The sequence below is a fragment of the Maniola jurtina genome, chromosome 27 (assembly GCF_905333055.1).
Source record: "Maniola jurtina chromosome 27, ilManJurt1.1, whole genome shotgun sequence".
NCBI lineage: Eukaryota > Metazoa > Arthropoda > Insecta > Lepidoptera > Nymphalidae > Maniola > Maniola jurtina.
Genome location: NC_060055.1, coordinates 986978 through 1002918, shown reverse-complemented (window position 1 = coordinate 1002918; position 15941 = coordinate 986978). Strand labels below are relative to the sequence as shown.

The 15941-nt window shown below is 36.9% G+C and overlaps 2 protein-coding genes across 3 annotated transcripts in view; one reads left to right on the top strand and one right to left on the bottom strand.

Moving 5' to 3' along the window:
* The window catches only part of LOC123879145 (E3 ubiquitin-protein ligase RNF113A), a 20858-nt gene extending 14909 nt beyond the window's left edge, over positions 1-5949 (bottom strand). The window contains exons 1-2 of the mRNA XM_045926698.1: positions 5938-5949; positions 2360-2364 (exon numbers count right to left, since the gene is read on the bottom strand). The gene's annotated coding sequence lies outside the window, so the exon portion shown is untranslated. The remainder of the gene's footprint in view (positions 1-2359; positions 2365-5937) is intronic.
* LOC123879146 (cysteine dioxygenase type 1) lies at positions 2079-15941 on the top strand. Of its 2 annotated transcripts, XM_045926700.1 has the most exons (8): positions 2079-2285; positions 8439-8537; positions 9175-9324; positions 13444-13590; positions 13975-14243; positions 14864-15033; positions 15548-15599; positions 15639-15941. In XM_045926700.1, the coding sequence occupies exons 2-7, from the start codon at positions 8446-8448 to the stop codon at positions 15581-15583; spliced, it is 864 nt and encodes a 287-aa protein (XP_045782656.1). In that variant the 5' UTR covers positions 2079-2285; positions 8439-8445; the 3' UTR covers positions 15584-15599; positions 15639-15941. The 2 variants fall into 2 exon arrangements, with proteins under 2 accessions (XP_045782656.1, XP_045782655.1); XM_045926699.1 differs by having other exon boundaries at positions 15548-15641.

The window sequence follows — 15941 nt, the reverse complement described above, 5'->3', positions numbered from 1 at the left end:
AAGAGGGGTGTTATAAGTTTGACGTGTGTACCTGTGTATCTGTCTGTGGCATCGTAGCTCCTAAACTAATGAACCGATTTTAATTTAATTTTTTTGTTTGAAAGGTGGCTTAATCGGGAGTTTTCTTAGCTATAATCCAAGAAAATCGGTTCAGCCGTTTGAAAGTTATCAGCTCTTTTGTAGATACCTTCACTTGTCGGGGGTGTAATAATTTTTTAATTTACACTTTCACATGTAATTACATCTACTTACAAGAATAACATGAAGTAAGTAGTAATAGAAATAAAACACTTTTGCATACTTTACTATAGTTTTATTTGACTGTTTGCTTATTTAATTAATCACATCACACTTCACACTAATATTATAAAGGCGAAAGTTTGTGTGTATGTGTGTGTGTTTGTGTGTGTAGTTTGTTACTCCTTCACGCAAAAACTACTGCACAGATTTGGCTGAAATATGGAATGTAGATAGATAATATTCTGGATTAGCACATAGACTATTTTTTATCCCGGAAAATCAAAGAGTTCCCACGGGATTTCAAAAGACCTAAATCCACTCGGGCAAAGTCGCGGGCATCGGCTAGTTTACAAATAAAGCACAATGACTACACGCCATTCTACGCGTCACCAGAGAGTGTGTAGAGCCCGCCAATCCCATTGACTCTTGGAGAACGTCGAGGGCACTAGACTATCAACAAATCCCACCTAACAGTTGATACATATTGGACTCTATTAGGAAAAAACACATTAATATTATTAAATAATTCACTTAAGTACGTAATATCTTAAGTATTTATACTGCAAACTAGCTGTTCGTGTAGCAAGTCTTCGCTTGGTAGAAGAAGTTCATTCTTTAATTTGGGTTTAGAATATAGGAAAAACCTACGTAACTAATTACTTCAGTGCACGTATCATTATATTTTGTGGGAGGATTTAGAAGTCCATGTCACTATTGTCCAGTAAAACCTACCTTTATATTATTATGATTAAGGTTACACTTCTTATGCTCTATACAAATGTATCATGCCTATTATTTGTTTTTCTAGATCTAAAACTAAGCCAGATATGGATTTATTCCATTATCTATACCAAAAAACAATGAATACACTAAAAATTGTATTTATTTTGAAAGTTGTGACCCTTGAAATTCGTGTGTAAATAAACCATGTAAGAAACTAGTTACAAAATTGCAAAACTATTGGCTTCAAGGCAAACACCACAATCACATATGATTGAAAGTGAAGATGGAGGGCGTTTGCCTAGAAGATGCCTATTCACTCTTGTTTTAAAGATACTCAGATTGTAATTAGTAGGAAACACAGATCGCGGAATAATATTCCAAACCTTAGCCATGCGTATGAGGAATGATGACGCAAATTATTTACCATCCTTTCTACCATCGTACTGCCAGGCATCGTCAAGGTCTGCATCCGTACGTAGTCGAAATTCCTCGAACACGTACGAAACGATTTGCTTCCTCTTTCCTAATTCGAACCGCTAGGATATGGAACGCCCTTCCGGCATCATTTTTATCTTCCACCTATAATATGGGTACCTTCAAGTCAAGGGTGAATAGGCAACTTCTAGGCAAGCGTGGCCATCTTAGGCTGCATCATCACTTGCTAGCAGGTCTGATTGCAGCCAAGAGCTAGTCTATATACAGATCCGCTATCGGATCGATATCGGATAGCCGATTATCCGAATGCCGATTAACTGAATCGCCAATTATCCGAATCGGTCCTAAGCGTAATATAAAAAATTAAAACCAAGCACTGTAAGTAAGTAATGTAATTTTTGTTCTGTTCTCCCTCTCTCTATCTCTAGTGCATTACTTACATATTGTAGAATTGAGTTTGTTAAATTTAATAAAGTTTATTCTATGTGTGACAGTTCGTTTTTCTTTATTACCAGTCTATGTCCGATTATCCGAATTTTCGATTATCCGAATCGACCCCGGTCCCAATTAATTCGGATAATCGGCGTTCTACTGTAATTTAAAAGAAAAGCACCTCATCAAAACTTTCCACGTTCTCTCGGGCTATAGAACTTGCAGATATAACTTTCGAGAAGATGTCAAATAAATGTAAAGACGCGCGAAATCTCAACGCATTTGACATTAACTGGCGCGCGAAGCAGACCTTTCACTTGCGCTTTTTTAATTAAAAAAAAAAGTTTACGTCGATTCGTTTTAGTGCGTCTGTGAAAAGACCTTTTACACTGTTCTGTACTTTTGTTAGTGTGAGTGTTTACTTTGTTCGAGGAACCCAGAAGTTACTTTTTAATGTAAGTTTTACTGAACTTTTTAACAATTTTTTTTTTAATTACTGGTTCTTGTCGTCATTTTTTTTTTAATTTGCTGGTTCTTCTCGGTAGGAAAGGCATTCCGAACCAGTGGTAGATGCTTTTGGCGGCTCAAAAGTAAGGAGGCACTTGTAAAAGTTTATTATGATAAAAATATTTCTATTCTAATAAGAAAAATCGGCCAAGTGCGAGTTACACTCGCGCACTGAGGTTTCCGTACTCAGGTATTTTTAAAATAAATATATAATATAAATACAAGATAAAGCAAAAACTATTATGCATAAAAATAAATAAAAATCTGTTTTAGAATATACAGGTAAAGCCCTTTCATAATATGATAATTGATACCCCACTTGGTATAGTTATTTTACTTTGAAAATTGAAACACATTTTAATTTTTTTTTCTGTGATGTAACTACAATTTCACGGTTTTCGGATTTATTCCTTGACTTGTGCTATAAGACCTACCTACCTGCCAAATTTCATGATTCTAGGTCAACGGGAAGTACCTTATAGGAAAACCTAGCTAAAATGACGAGTAAGATCTCAAAATGTACGTACCATACTTTCATGTATCAAGCTATGTTACCTTGCCCTTTGTAAAACGCACATAAGTTTTTAATTAAAGTAATATTTAGTTCCTTGATGAAACGAACTTGAATGCAGTCCTTATAAAAACCAGTTCCAATGCTTTCTTATAAAACCATTACTTCCTTAAGAGCTGTCTAGACCTTTTACCGACTGGAAAATAAATGAAAAATTACTTCAAAAAATATAAGTATTACAGAACTGCATCTCTTGTATACATTTCGGTAATAAATTAAATTATTTTTTAATTTTTAGTGTTTGTGGTTTGGCAGGTAGGTAGGTCTTATGGCACAAGTAAATGAAAAAAATCCGAAACTGCGAACTTGTGGTACATCACAAAAATAGTGTTAAAATGTGTTCACAAACAAAATACAATTATAACTTACAATTTTCAAGTAAGATAACTATACAAAGAGGGGCATCATAATAATATGAAAGGGCTTCCGACCCAAAAAAGAGGGGTGTTATAAGTTTGACGCGTGTATTTGTGTATCTAAACTAATGTACCGATTTTAATTTAGTTTTTTTTGAGTGAAAGGTGGCTTGATCGAGAGTGTTCTTAGCTATAATCCAAGAAAATCGGTTCAGCCGTTTGAAAGTTATCAGCTCTTTTCTAGTTACTGTAACCTTCACTTGTCGGGGGTGTTATAAATTTTTAATTTACACTTGTTATTTTTGATGTATCCTGCAAAATGTCGAAAAGAACTCGCAACACCGCACCCGCACCGCACCTCGCGCACCGAGGGTTCCGTACGAGGTGCGCGGGTCTGAAAAAGAAGAAATTAATAATTTCTAAGATATCAGACCTTATGTAACTGTTTATTTATACTTAAATGCTACTTTATAGTAGCAATTTGACTCAATGATATTAGAAGGGGCTTCTAGTTCTATGTATGGTCTCAGAATACATGTATGGTGTAAAAATGCAGTTACTTCCTTTAACGTAATAGGACTGATTTACGGAGTTACCGAAGATTTTAACCCTTAGCCGTCCAACTTATTATTTGATCACACGATCTCCAAGGGATGGGTCTCTATATCCCAGAGGGTGGGTCTATATATCAAGTGCTGAGCAAAGGTCTCCTCAAAGAATGACAAGGGCTTATGTCATAGTCACCCACGCTGGCCAAGTGTGAATTGACAGACTTCATACACTTTTAAGTATATTATGGAGAAGTCTCAGGCATGCAGGTTTCCTCACGATGTTTTTTAAAATCCTGTAGGAACTCTTTCATTTTCCGGGATAAAAATTAGCCTGTGTGTCAATCCAGGGTATAATCTATCTCCATTCTAAATTACAGCCAAATCTTTGCTGTGGTTTTTCAAGAAGAAGTAAGAATGTACTTATTAAAGACTAGCCGATGCCCGCGACTTCGCCCGCGTGGATTTAGGTTTTTCGAAATCCCGTGGGAACTCTTTGATTTTCCGGGATAAAAAGTAGCCTATGTGCTAATCCAGGATATTATCTATCTCCATTCCAAATTTCAGCCAAATCCGTCCAGTAGTTTTTGCGTGAAGGAGTAACAAACATACACACACACACACACACACACACACACACACACACACACACACAAACTTTCGCCTTTATAATATTAGTGTGATACATTTTCTTTTCGGTTCGGGCCCCCAACTGGCTATGGCCTATGGCCATGTCTCAACTTACTAGCAAGTGAAGTCTTAACTTATACTTCACTAAGACTTTACAATGCCTCCTTCACCTACTCTACATCTCCTAGGGATGCTTTTGATGATTCAAAAGAACTTGTAAAAGTCTAATTGAATAAAAAATATTTTGAATTTTGATGCTCCGTTGTCGGGGCGAAACGTATGTCAAGTGGTTTTTCTGGATTAGCGGATTATAGCAAATTAAGCTTTTGGTTCGTTGTATATCATGGACTTCCGCAAAATAAAGCCTGCTTCTATACTACATTTAAACTTAACTAGGCTAATAGGTACCAAGAAATAAAAAATAAATTAGAATTTGTGAGTTTGTATACGATTCAACGAATACGTTTCTGAGTATTGTTTTTGTGATTTTTGATTATTAATTAGGTAGTAATATGATCTAAATAGGATTATTATTTTAATTGAAGATGTTAGTGATAATAACCGGAACATACCATTCAAATTGGTCACACGCTTAGTTACTACGCAAACATAGACATTTCATTCTAAAGGCGATTACGCACTGCATCAGATGCGATCTGGATACATACATAGACTGTCAAAATCATAACCCTTCATTTTGGCTTTGCCGCAGTCGGGTGAAAAATTACGCACTACATCCGATCCGAGTCCGTGAAAATACGTTCCGAAGTAGTCATAGAACTATATTTTGTATGGTAGATTACGCACTAGCCCCGACTTCCGTCATCCGAGTTCTCTCCGTCATCCGTGAGAATATCTCGGATGTGCCTCGGATTCAAATCGGACGTATGACGCAGATGTTATGTCACTGAATAGCTTGGATTTGGATCAGAGATCGGATTAGTGTGTTTAAGCAATATCAGTATTTTCTACGGAATCGGATCAGATGAGTGCGTAACCTCTCTAAAACGTGACGCGATAGAAGAATTAAGAAACGGTAAATCAAATCATTTATTTTCCAAAATATTGTCGTAGAGAGAGAGCCCGCTAGGGTCAGACCTTCTTATTTTATAAAAGCTGAAAGTTCCTCTGCGTATTGTCCCCAACACAGGGAAGAATGATCAGCGACTATGAAGTTTAGATCTTGGTGGCTTTGGTAGATAACAGATAACAAATGTGTAAAAAAATCTTAAATCCATAGATTTAACTTAAATCAATATAAAGTGTAGTTTTTTTATATTTTCTTCGGCATAGTACTTTCAAAAATTCACGTCATGCTTTGCCTTAAAGATGCGGCATCAAGCCTCTGCCAGACACCCTTAAACTTTAAGTTTTTTTACTACCGTATATTTTTTTATTTAAAAGAAAAGTCGTAAAAATAAGTATAAAAATAAGTCAAAAAAAGTATACTTTTTTTTTAAGAAAAGTTAGCCATAGCAGAATGATTTGTAAAAACAAAAACACTTGCGGACCAAGCGACCATCGTTAGGTGGATGAGGGTTAAATAATTTCAAGTATTTTTACCCTAAAAGGACTGTAAACAACTTATTCCTACCTATACCAGCTGGGTTCACTCGAGTGGAAATTTTGAAAATCGTGAAAAAGGGGGCGTAAAAATTTATTACACCCCCCACAAGTGTAGATTACAGTAGTTGACTAGAAACCTTTTGATGACGAATAATTTCGGCCTTAAGTATTCGCCTAAGGAATGCCGAATTCAATCGCTAATCAATTATTCGGCACAATAACTATTCGTAGTATATTGAATATTTATGTATTTAATCCATATTTCTGTCTGTCTGCTACCTTTTCACGGCCCAACAGCCCAACAGTGTAACCGTTTCTGACAAAATTTGGTACAGGGTTAGCTTATATCCCGAGGACGGGCATAGGCTACTTTTTATTCCAGATAATCAAAGAGTTCCCACGGGATTCCTAAAAACCCATTCGCTTAACCGATTTTTATGAAATTTGGTACCGAGGTAGCTTGCGTCCCTGTAATTGACATAGGCATTTATCCCGGAAAATCAAACAGTTCCCACGGGATCTTTAAAAAACTAAATCCACGCGGACGAAGACGCGGGCATCCTTTAGTAAATAAGATATCGATGACTATTTTGCATATTAAAATAACATTTCCGTCCGATACTATAGTTATCATTATCATGTTTTTCGACCCCTAACCCTTCTCTTGCATGATGAAAGCGTAGGTACGCCTTGTTATTTACTTAAGAGGGGTCTCTCCGTCACTCGCTCCATACAAACGTAGTTCGTCTCTCACTGGAATAATAACCAATCATACTCAATGGAATTTTGTAGAAACGTTCCGGGAACTAATATCTATGGCTGTGGATTTCCAGATTTCCGTTAAAATATTCGGTTTCAAAGTTACGCGGTCTTAAAAATTCACATACAAATCTTTGAGCCGCTGTAATTTTAAAACTACATATTTTTAGAAAAATCTAAAACACCACAGGCACAGATATTAGTTTCTAGAATATGTCTGCAAAATTTCATGGACTTTGGTTGCTTAATATTCAAATGAAATTGGGACTACGATTGTATGGAGTAGGTGACGGAGAGAGCCCTCTTAACATATCTTAATGCGTTTATAATAAACTTTTCCATTGGAAAGAAAATTACTAGTTTTTCAAGTGGGATTGAGTTTTTTAGGGTTCCGTAACTCAAAAGGAAAGACGGAACTCTTATAGGATCACTTTGCTGTCTGTCTGTCCGTCCGTCTGTCCGTCTGTCGTGTCTGTCAAGAAAACCTATAGGGAACTTCCCGTTGACTTAGAATCATGAAATTTTGCAGGTAAGTAGGTATTAAGTAGAGGTAAAATTCTGAAAACCGTGAATTTGTGGTTACATCACAAAAAAATGCGTTTCAATTTTCAAAGTGAGACAACGTACCTGTACATTCTAAACCAAATTTATATTTATTTTTATGCATAATAGTTTTTGATTTATCGTGCAAAATGTAAAGATCCCACACAACCCAATCCCTTCTCAAAGAAATCGGGTATCTTGAGAAGGTCAAAACCCGACTCCAGGGCTGAAAAATAGTCCGATTTTCAAGCTCTAGTCAGGTCGATAGTTAGAATATTTTTTGAGGATGGTTTGTATACGTACCTAAAGTATTATATATAACGCATTCTCGTTCGAAGCTGGGACGAATCAGTTAGTCTGCAATCATCCACTTACTCAATAAATCTCTACTGACTGATTGGCAGACAACGAACATCGCCAAGTGGTTTTAGATTCTAGAAGCATGAAATTGAAGTTTGGAGATTTTTTAGGGTCCCTGTCTGTCTGTCTTTCTGTCCGTCTGTCACAGGTCTCTAGCTCGTAGACCAAGTGAGTTACAAACCTGAAATTTTAGTATTTGATGTAGAACGTTGACCCAAACCAAGTATTTAATTAGAAATTCAATTTAATTATTGTTCAAGGGGGCTCCCATTTATTTATAAATTTTTTTCTTACCCTAGCATGTGGGGTACAAGATTTTTTTTTAATTTTCATGGCGGCCATTTTCATATTTTTATTGTTTGTTGTTTTATACAAATACACACTTTGTGAAAACAACTCTGTACCTGTGCTATTATGGTTCATGAGATACAGCCTAGTGACAGACAGATGGACGGACGGACATCGGAGGCTCAAAGCTCGTTCACACAGGCTGCGTAAGCGTAGACGTAGCGCGTAACGTTGTAATGTATAGAACTGTATAAAACATGGCATATCGCTTGCATGGCGTGAACGTTCACGTAGACGTACGTAATGCATGCAGTTACGTTTATGGGTTCACGCGTGTCACTACGCACGTGTCACGTGTACGTGCTGCATACGCAATTGGTGTGAATCGGCCTTTAGCGTTAATTAGTTTTAGGGTCCCCTTAGCACTTATCGGGTATGGAACCCTAAAAATTCATTGAATTATTGTTTTTTTTTTTTCAGATAAACGATGGAGATTGAGAGCGCAAACTGCAAGTTTCGTGTTTCTGAATGTGAAGACATTGAACAGTTGTCGGTCGACTATCCCGTAAAGTGTGAGCGGTAAGTGTATTATAGTACCCGACAGGTCAAGATGGCAATTGAGAAATTTAGTACAGAGACACCTATGCATCCCAGAGACGGACTATTAGGGATAGGCTACTTTTTATACTGAAAAATCAAAAGTTCCCACGAGAATTTTTAAACACCTTAATCCACGCGGGCGAAGCTGCGGGCATCATCTAGTGGTATAATAATAATATAGTCAACTGCCATACCCCTTCCCAGGTTAGCCCGCTTCCATTTTAAGGCCGATTCACACTAATTGCGTACACGTGACACGTGCGTAGTGACGCGCGTCAACCCCTAACCCACCGGGTTACGCATACGTCCACGCTTTACACAAGCGGTGTGATATGTTTCACACGAACTGTATGATACATTACAACGCAATGGTATGCTTACGCAGCCTGTGTGAACGAGCTATTAGACTGCTTTATCACTTACTAGGTAGTAGGCGAGATCAGTGAAGGGCTAACTTGTATCTGAATAAAAAAAGGTAGATAAGTAGCTTACTTCTAATAAGTAATTTAAAGTCTACTTTTAAAATAATTTTTGAATACGTGTAGATATCTACTGAAAACGCGTTGAATATGAAATAATCAATAGTCAAAGTCAAAGTCAAATATATTTTTTCTAGAAAAATTGATGGTTTGGAAACCCTCGTCCAAGAACTTCACAGGGTGTTCTCGAAGAGCCACGTCAATATACAGGAGGTCCAGAGTTTGATGTCCGCTTACAAATCCGATCCAAAGCAATGGAGGAAGTTCGCGAAGTTCGATCGTTTTCGGTAAGTGTTCTTTCTTTTTTCTTTCTTCTCTTTAGGCTGATTACCGCACTTAAACGTTTCGCGACAGATGGACAGACGGACAGACAGACAGACGGACAACGAAGCGATCCTATAACCCCCGACCCAAAAAAAGGGGTGTTATAAGTTTGACATGTGTATCTGTGTATCTGTCCGTGGCATCGTAGCTCCTAAACTAATGAACCGATTTTAATTTAGTTTTTTTTTGTTTGAAAGGCGGTTTGATTGAGAGTGTTCTTAGCTATAATCCAAGAAAATCGGTTCAGCCGTTTGAAAGCTATCAGCTCTTTTCTAGTTACTGTAACCTTCACTTGTCGGGGGTGTTATAAATTTTTAATTTACACTTGTATTATTGTGTCTGTGTGGTTTGCAGTTACCTAAAATACTTATTAGCAAAATCTGTCCCAATTACGTGCCAGTGGAATCTTATCAGTCAATGCTATTTGTATTTTAGATATTTAAGGCCTACTTAGCGACTGGCACTTCAAAACATCTTCATTTATCTATCTTAAGAGCGCAACTGATAGCGAAACATTGTTACAATAGTTATCACTCTATTTATTAATGAAAATTTTGATAAAAACCTTACAGTAGTTTTTGAGATTAAGTTGGATGCGACGGGCCTGCCCGCGAAATTCTTTTATTTGGTTTTCCGCAATTTGTAAACTAATACGACAACGTAGGCTTATGGCACTTTAATTGCGCCAATGGCAGTATCATCCTCACAGGTTTATATAAAAATCTTTACTTGAAAGGGTCCAGTTTAAGAAATTGGCTCTAGTATCGACTGTAACTCACAAATTAGTCGATACTAGAGCTAATTTCTTAAACTGGACCTTATCAAGTAAAGATTTTTATACCAAAATTTCATATTCCTAAGATTCCTAACTAGTTTAGTTTTGAGATCGTCCCAAAAATGGTCTATAACTGACAACTTTGACGGCATCCCATTTCTTTATTTTTAAGATAAAAAAAACAAAAATATACCTCACACGCCGGGGTAAGAAAACAAATTTTTTCGTCTCCTTGTTCATGTTAGGGGAGCCCTCTGAAAAAATTTATCTTGGGTTTCATTGCGATGCCTAGTTATTAGACTTATTACCTACTAGCTGATGCCCGCGACTTCATTCGCGTGGATTTAGGTTTTTCGAAATCCCGTGGGAAATCTTTGATTTTCCGGGATAAAAAGTAGCCTATGTGCTAATCCAGGGTATGATCTATCTCCATTCTAAATTTCAGCCCAATCCGTCCAGTAGTTTTAGCGTGAAGGAGTAAAAAACATACACACAAACATACACACACACACACACACACACACACACACACACACACACACACACACACACACACACACACACACACACATACAAACTTTCGCCTTTATAATATTATAGTATGATCTGCTATACCACGGCAATGCCCCCATGTTTTATAAACAAAACCTTATTAACCTTCTAGTACTATATAGGTATATTTTTTTTTATAATTTTGCCGTTATCTTATTTTCTTATAGTAACTAGAAAATGTTTTGCCGGTTATCAAGTAAAATGTTTTGCATGGAAATTTTTGCCTTACTACACTTGAGATAAAGGTCATATTTGTTTATATTTAATCTGTGTCAATTTACGAGATTTTTAAGTACTTAAAATAGCAAAAGATAAGATGGTTGCTATATGCTTTTATCTTCCGTTTTTTGATGTTAATATTAAAAATATCAATTTCATGTAAATCAGCTGATGGTAAAAAGCGTGTGTGTGTGTGTGATTGTTTTAATTTGTTACTAGCTGACGCCCGCGACTTCGTCCGCGTGGATTTAAGTTTTTTGAAATCCCGTAGATACTCTTTGATTTTCCGGGATAAAAAGTTGCCACAGTGCTAATCCAGGATATTATCTATCTCCATTCCAAATTTCAGCCAAATCCATCCAGTGGTTTTTGCGTGAAAGAGTAACAAACACACATACACACACAAACATACACACACACTTTCACCTTTATGATATTAGTATGATAAAGATTTTCACAATCTCTCGTAGTTAACTTTAGGCCAACAAGTGTAAATTAAAAATTTATATTAGTTACAGTAACTAGAAAAGAGCTGATAACTTTCAAACGGCTGAACCGAATTTCTTGGATTATAGCTAAGAACACTCGATCGAGCCACCCTTCAAACAAAAAAAAAACTAAATTAAAATCGGTTCATTAGTTTAGGAGCTACGATGCCACAGACAGATACACAGATACACAGATACCACCCATCTTTTTGGGTCGGGGGTTAAAAAATAAGCAATACGTCCTTCCGTCACGTCACTAAGCAACACCCACAATCTGTTATCAGAATTATAAATAACAAGCTATCCGAATAATAAATTCTGTTATTGAGAATAACACGAGATTATAATATGACGTATATTATCGTTAATTAGAGCGCATGTCTTTAATCATGCGCTTCTCAATAATATTATGCTTCCTAATCATGATAAGATAAAAATAAAGTTGAAAATGTATTATAGAGGCAGGCGTTATTTTGCGGAAGTCCATGATATACAAAGAAAAGCTTAATTTGCTATAATCCGCCAAACCAGCGAAATCTGCATGGTACGCAGCACCACACAAATCTCAACACCACTCGACGCGCGTTTCGCCCCGACACCGGAGCATCCTCAGGAGATGTAGACCTTTGCAATTAGACATTGTAAGGTCAAAATCGGCTCAGTAGTTTAGGCACTACGGTGGAACACACAGAATCTGGATACAAACATACATACATAGACTGTTAAAATCATGATGTAACCACAAATTCACGGTTTTCGGATTTTTTTCTTTACATGTGCTATAAGACCTAGCTACCTGCCAAAATTCATGATTCTAGGTCAACGGGAAGAATACCATATAGGTTTTCTTGACAGACACCGTCAGACGGACAGACAGAGTGATCCTATAAGGGTTCCGTTTTTCCTTTTGAGGTACAGAACCCTAAAAAAGTAGCGGATATCTATCTGTAAGAGGTACGGAACCCTAAAGTTGCCAACGCACTTGAACTGAACTGCAGTGCCGCGCGTCGCGGCTGGAGAGAATATCGTGCGGGGCGCTGCCGCGACGCGCAGTTCAGCTGCAGTTCAGTTCAAGTGCGTGGGCACCTTACAGAACAAAGTTATATTACCTATCATAATTTCTACTTGCTTTTATCTCCCGCAAAGCTCTTTGCAAATATAAACATAATAAATTAATATGTCATAATTATAAATTAATCAGTTTGCAGGGGTCGGCGCGTAAATTAATAACATGTTTGTTTAAGTTAAACATGTTTTCACTTATCTTCTATATACTTAATTAAGGAGACATGACTGACTGATATCAACGTAGAGTTCAAGAAACGAATCTAGAAACTTCAGATTTTGACCTAGGTTCCCTGTAATCAAATTCAAATTCAAAATATTTTTATTCAATTAGACTTTTACAAGTTCTTTTGAATCGTCAAAAGCATCTACCACTGGTTCGGAATGCCTTTCCTACCGAGAAGAACCAGCAAGAAACTCGGTGGTTGCTCTTTTCAAAGATTTGATATACAATATTATGCCATGTATAAAAGCAATTGAAGTCCTGCGCATTGCTGGAGCGAATTGCAGGTCAGATCCACGCTTTTTTATCATTTACATAATCATAAGATGGGTTTATCATCATGATTAACCCATCTTAGGGAATATGTTGAAAACGTCAATATTGAAAATCGAGTAATTTTACCTAATTATAACTGAATGAGAAATTGGGAAAGCCGTCCCTGTTTCCACATAGGGAAACAAGTGTAAATTAAAAATTTTTAACACCCCCGACAAGTGAAGGTTACAATAACTAGAAAAGAGTTGATAACTTTCAAACGGCTGAACCGATTTTCTTGGATTATAGCGAAGAACACTCTCGATCAAGCCACCTTTCAAACAAAAAAACTAAATTATAATCGGTTCATTAGTTTAGGAGTTACGATGCCACAGACATACACAGATACACACGTCAAACTTATAACACCCTCTTTTTGGGTCGGGGGTTAAAAGGTAGGGATTTTGAAATTAAATTTTAATTTAACTTATCTTCTTGTTCCCAGGTATACCCGCAATCTAGTGGACGCGGGTAACGGCCTGTTCAACATAATGATACTATGCTGGGGGCCCGGACATGCCTCCGCAATACACGACCACGCAGACTCCCATTGCTTCATGAAACTCCTTAGCGGCAGCTTAGATGAAGTTAGGTTGGTTTAAAAAAAATCCTCATTGCTGAGGTTCTCTCATTTCATTCATCAACCATTCAACAAATTCAAATTCAAAATATTTTTATCAATTAAACTTTTACAATTGCTTTTGAATCGTCAAAATAATCTACCACTGGTTCGGAATGCCATTCCTACCGAGAAAAACCAGCAAGAAACTCGGCGGTTGCTCTTTTCAAGTATTCTATTTACAATAATATGCCATACTGTACTACGGATTGGACTAATGGATTTTTATTTCTAGCTATAACCCAAGAAAATCGGTTCAGCCGTTTGAAAGTTATCACCTCTTTTCTAATTACTGTAACCTTCACTTGTTGGGGGTGTTATAAATTTTTAATTTACACTTGTTTATTTTATTTTCAGATACGAATGGCCGAACAACGTCGAACCTGAAATCGCAAAGAAGCTAAAAACAAAATCCAACAGACGCACATTATCAGAGAATGAACAAATCACCGAAAACAGCACCAATTTGGACGTCAACGAAAATGACAGGTGTCAGAAAAGCTATCAAAATGGCCGAGATGGCTGTCAAAATGGACACAATGAGGAAGATTGCGGTTATGATGCACAGAGTATGAAAGAAATTGGTCGAACGAGATTGGAAGTAGATGACGTTTGTTATATCAACGGTTAGTAAAATGATGACTTTCTAGACCAGGCTCAAGTGGGCCAGAACCCAGAGACGTAAAGCCAGTAAAAAAAAAAATTTTAAAAAAAAATGTACAGGTAAAGCCCTTTCATATGATGCCCCACTTGGTATAGTTATCTTACTTGAAAATTGAAAGTTATAAGTATATTTTGTTCGTGAACACATTTTAACCCTTTTTAGGGTTCCCTAGCCAAATGGCAAAAACGGAACCTTTATGAATTCGTCGTGTCTGTCTGTCTGTCCGTCGTGTGTGTCAAGAAAACCTATAGGGTACGTTTCCCGTTGACCTAGAATCATGAAATTTGTCAGGTAGGTAGGTCTTATAGCACAAGTATAGGAATAAATCCGAAAACTGTGAATTTGTGGTTATATTTCTGTACTTTGTGTATCTAAACAGGCGCTACTTTGCGGAAGTCCATGATATTCATGGAACCACATGGCTAATTTTTTTGGACTTGGTGCGTGCACCAAGAAAGCAATACGCACCAGCACCATATAGCACAATACAAACAGCAAGCAGAGAGACATTAATTAGGGCTCCGTTTTTGCCTTTTGGGTATGGTAACCCTGAATTTTTTTTAATTCGTGTATTGGTTTCAGATGCCCAGGGTCTGCACAGGATGGAGAACCCATCTCACGTGGACGGAGCGGTCTCCCTCCATCTCTACTGCCCGCCCTTCGACAGTTGTAGGGTGTTCGATTCTCGGACAGGAAAATCAACGGAAGTCAAAGTCACCTTCTGGTCCATGTATGGAAAGAAGAATAAAATGGTAAGCTATTTTTTAACCACCAACCGCAAGACGTCGGGCGAGTTCCCATCCTTTAAAAAAAGAAAACCGGCCAAGTTCGAGTCAGACTCGCGCACTGAGGGTTCCGTACTTGGGTAATTTTCCGACATTTTGCACGATAAATCAAAAACTATCATACATAAACATAAATAAAAATCTGTTTTAGAATGTATACGTTAAACCCTTTCATATGATACCCCGCTTGGTATAATTATCTTACTTTGAAAATTGAAACATATTTTAATTTTTTTTAATGATGTGACCATAAATTTACGGTTTTTGGATTTATTCCTCTACTTGTGCTATAAGACCTACCTATCTGCCAAATTTCTTGATTCTAGGTCAACGGGAAGTACCCTATAGATTTTCTTGACAGACACGACGAACGGACAGACAGACAGACAACAAAGTGATCCTATAATAAGGGTTCCGTTTTTCTTTTTGCGGGCACAAGCTAGTTTAATTTAATAATATTTTTTTGTTTTATCATTACCAGGTTATAGAAACAAACCCATCTGACGATCAAGATTAAATTAAAATGGCGGACAGTGACATGGACAAAAAAGAAAGAAAGAAAGAAGAAAAAAAGACCAGAAAGGGTGCTACAATTTACATTTAAGTTTAATATTCCGTAAAAAATAAGACTGTAATTATTAAGGAAAATAATAAATAATACTAAGATAAAATTATGTAACTTTGATAACATAGGAGTACTTTTATAAATATGGAAGTGTTTGTAGTTTGTTAATCCTACTAGTCAAATCAGCGACTTTTTATCAAACGTCAAAACCGCACGTAGCGTAAAAACCTAAAATTCGCAGTACTTTTTTAGTTAACAGGGCTCTCTCCGTCACTCGTTTCATACAAACGTAGTTACAATTTCATTTGAA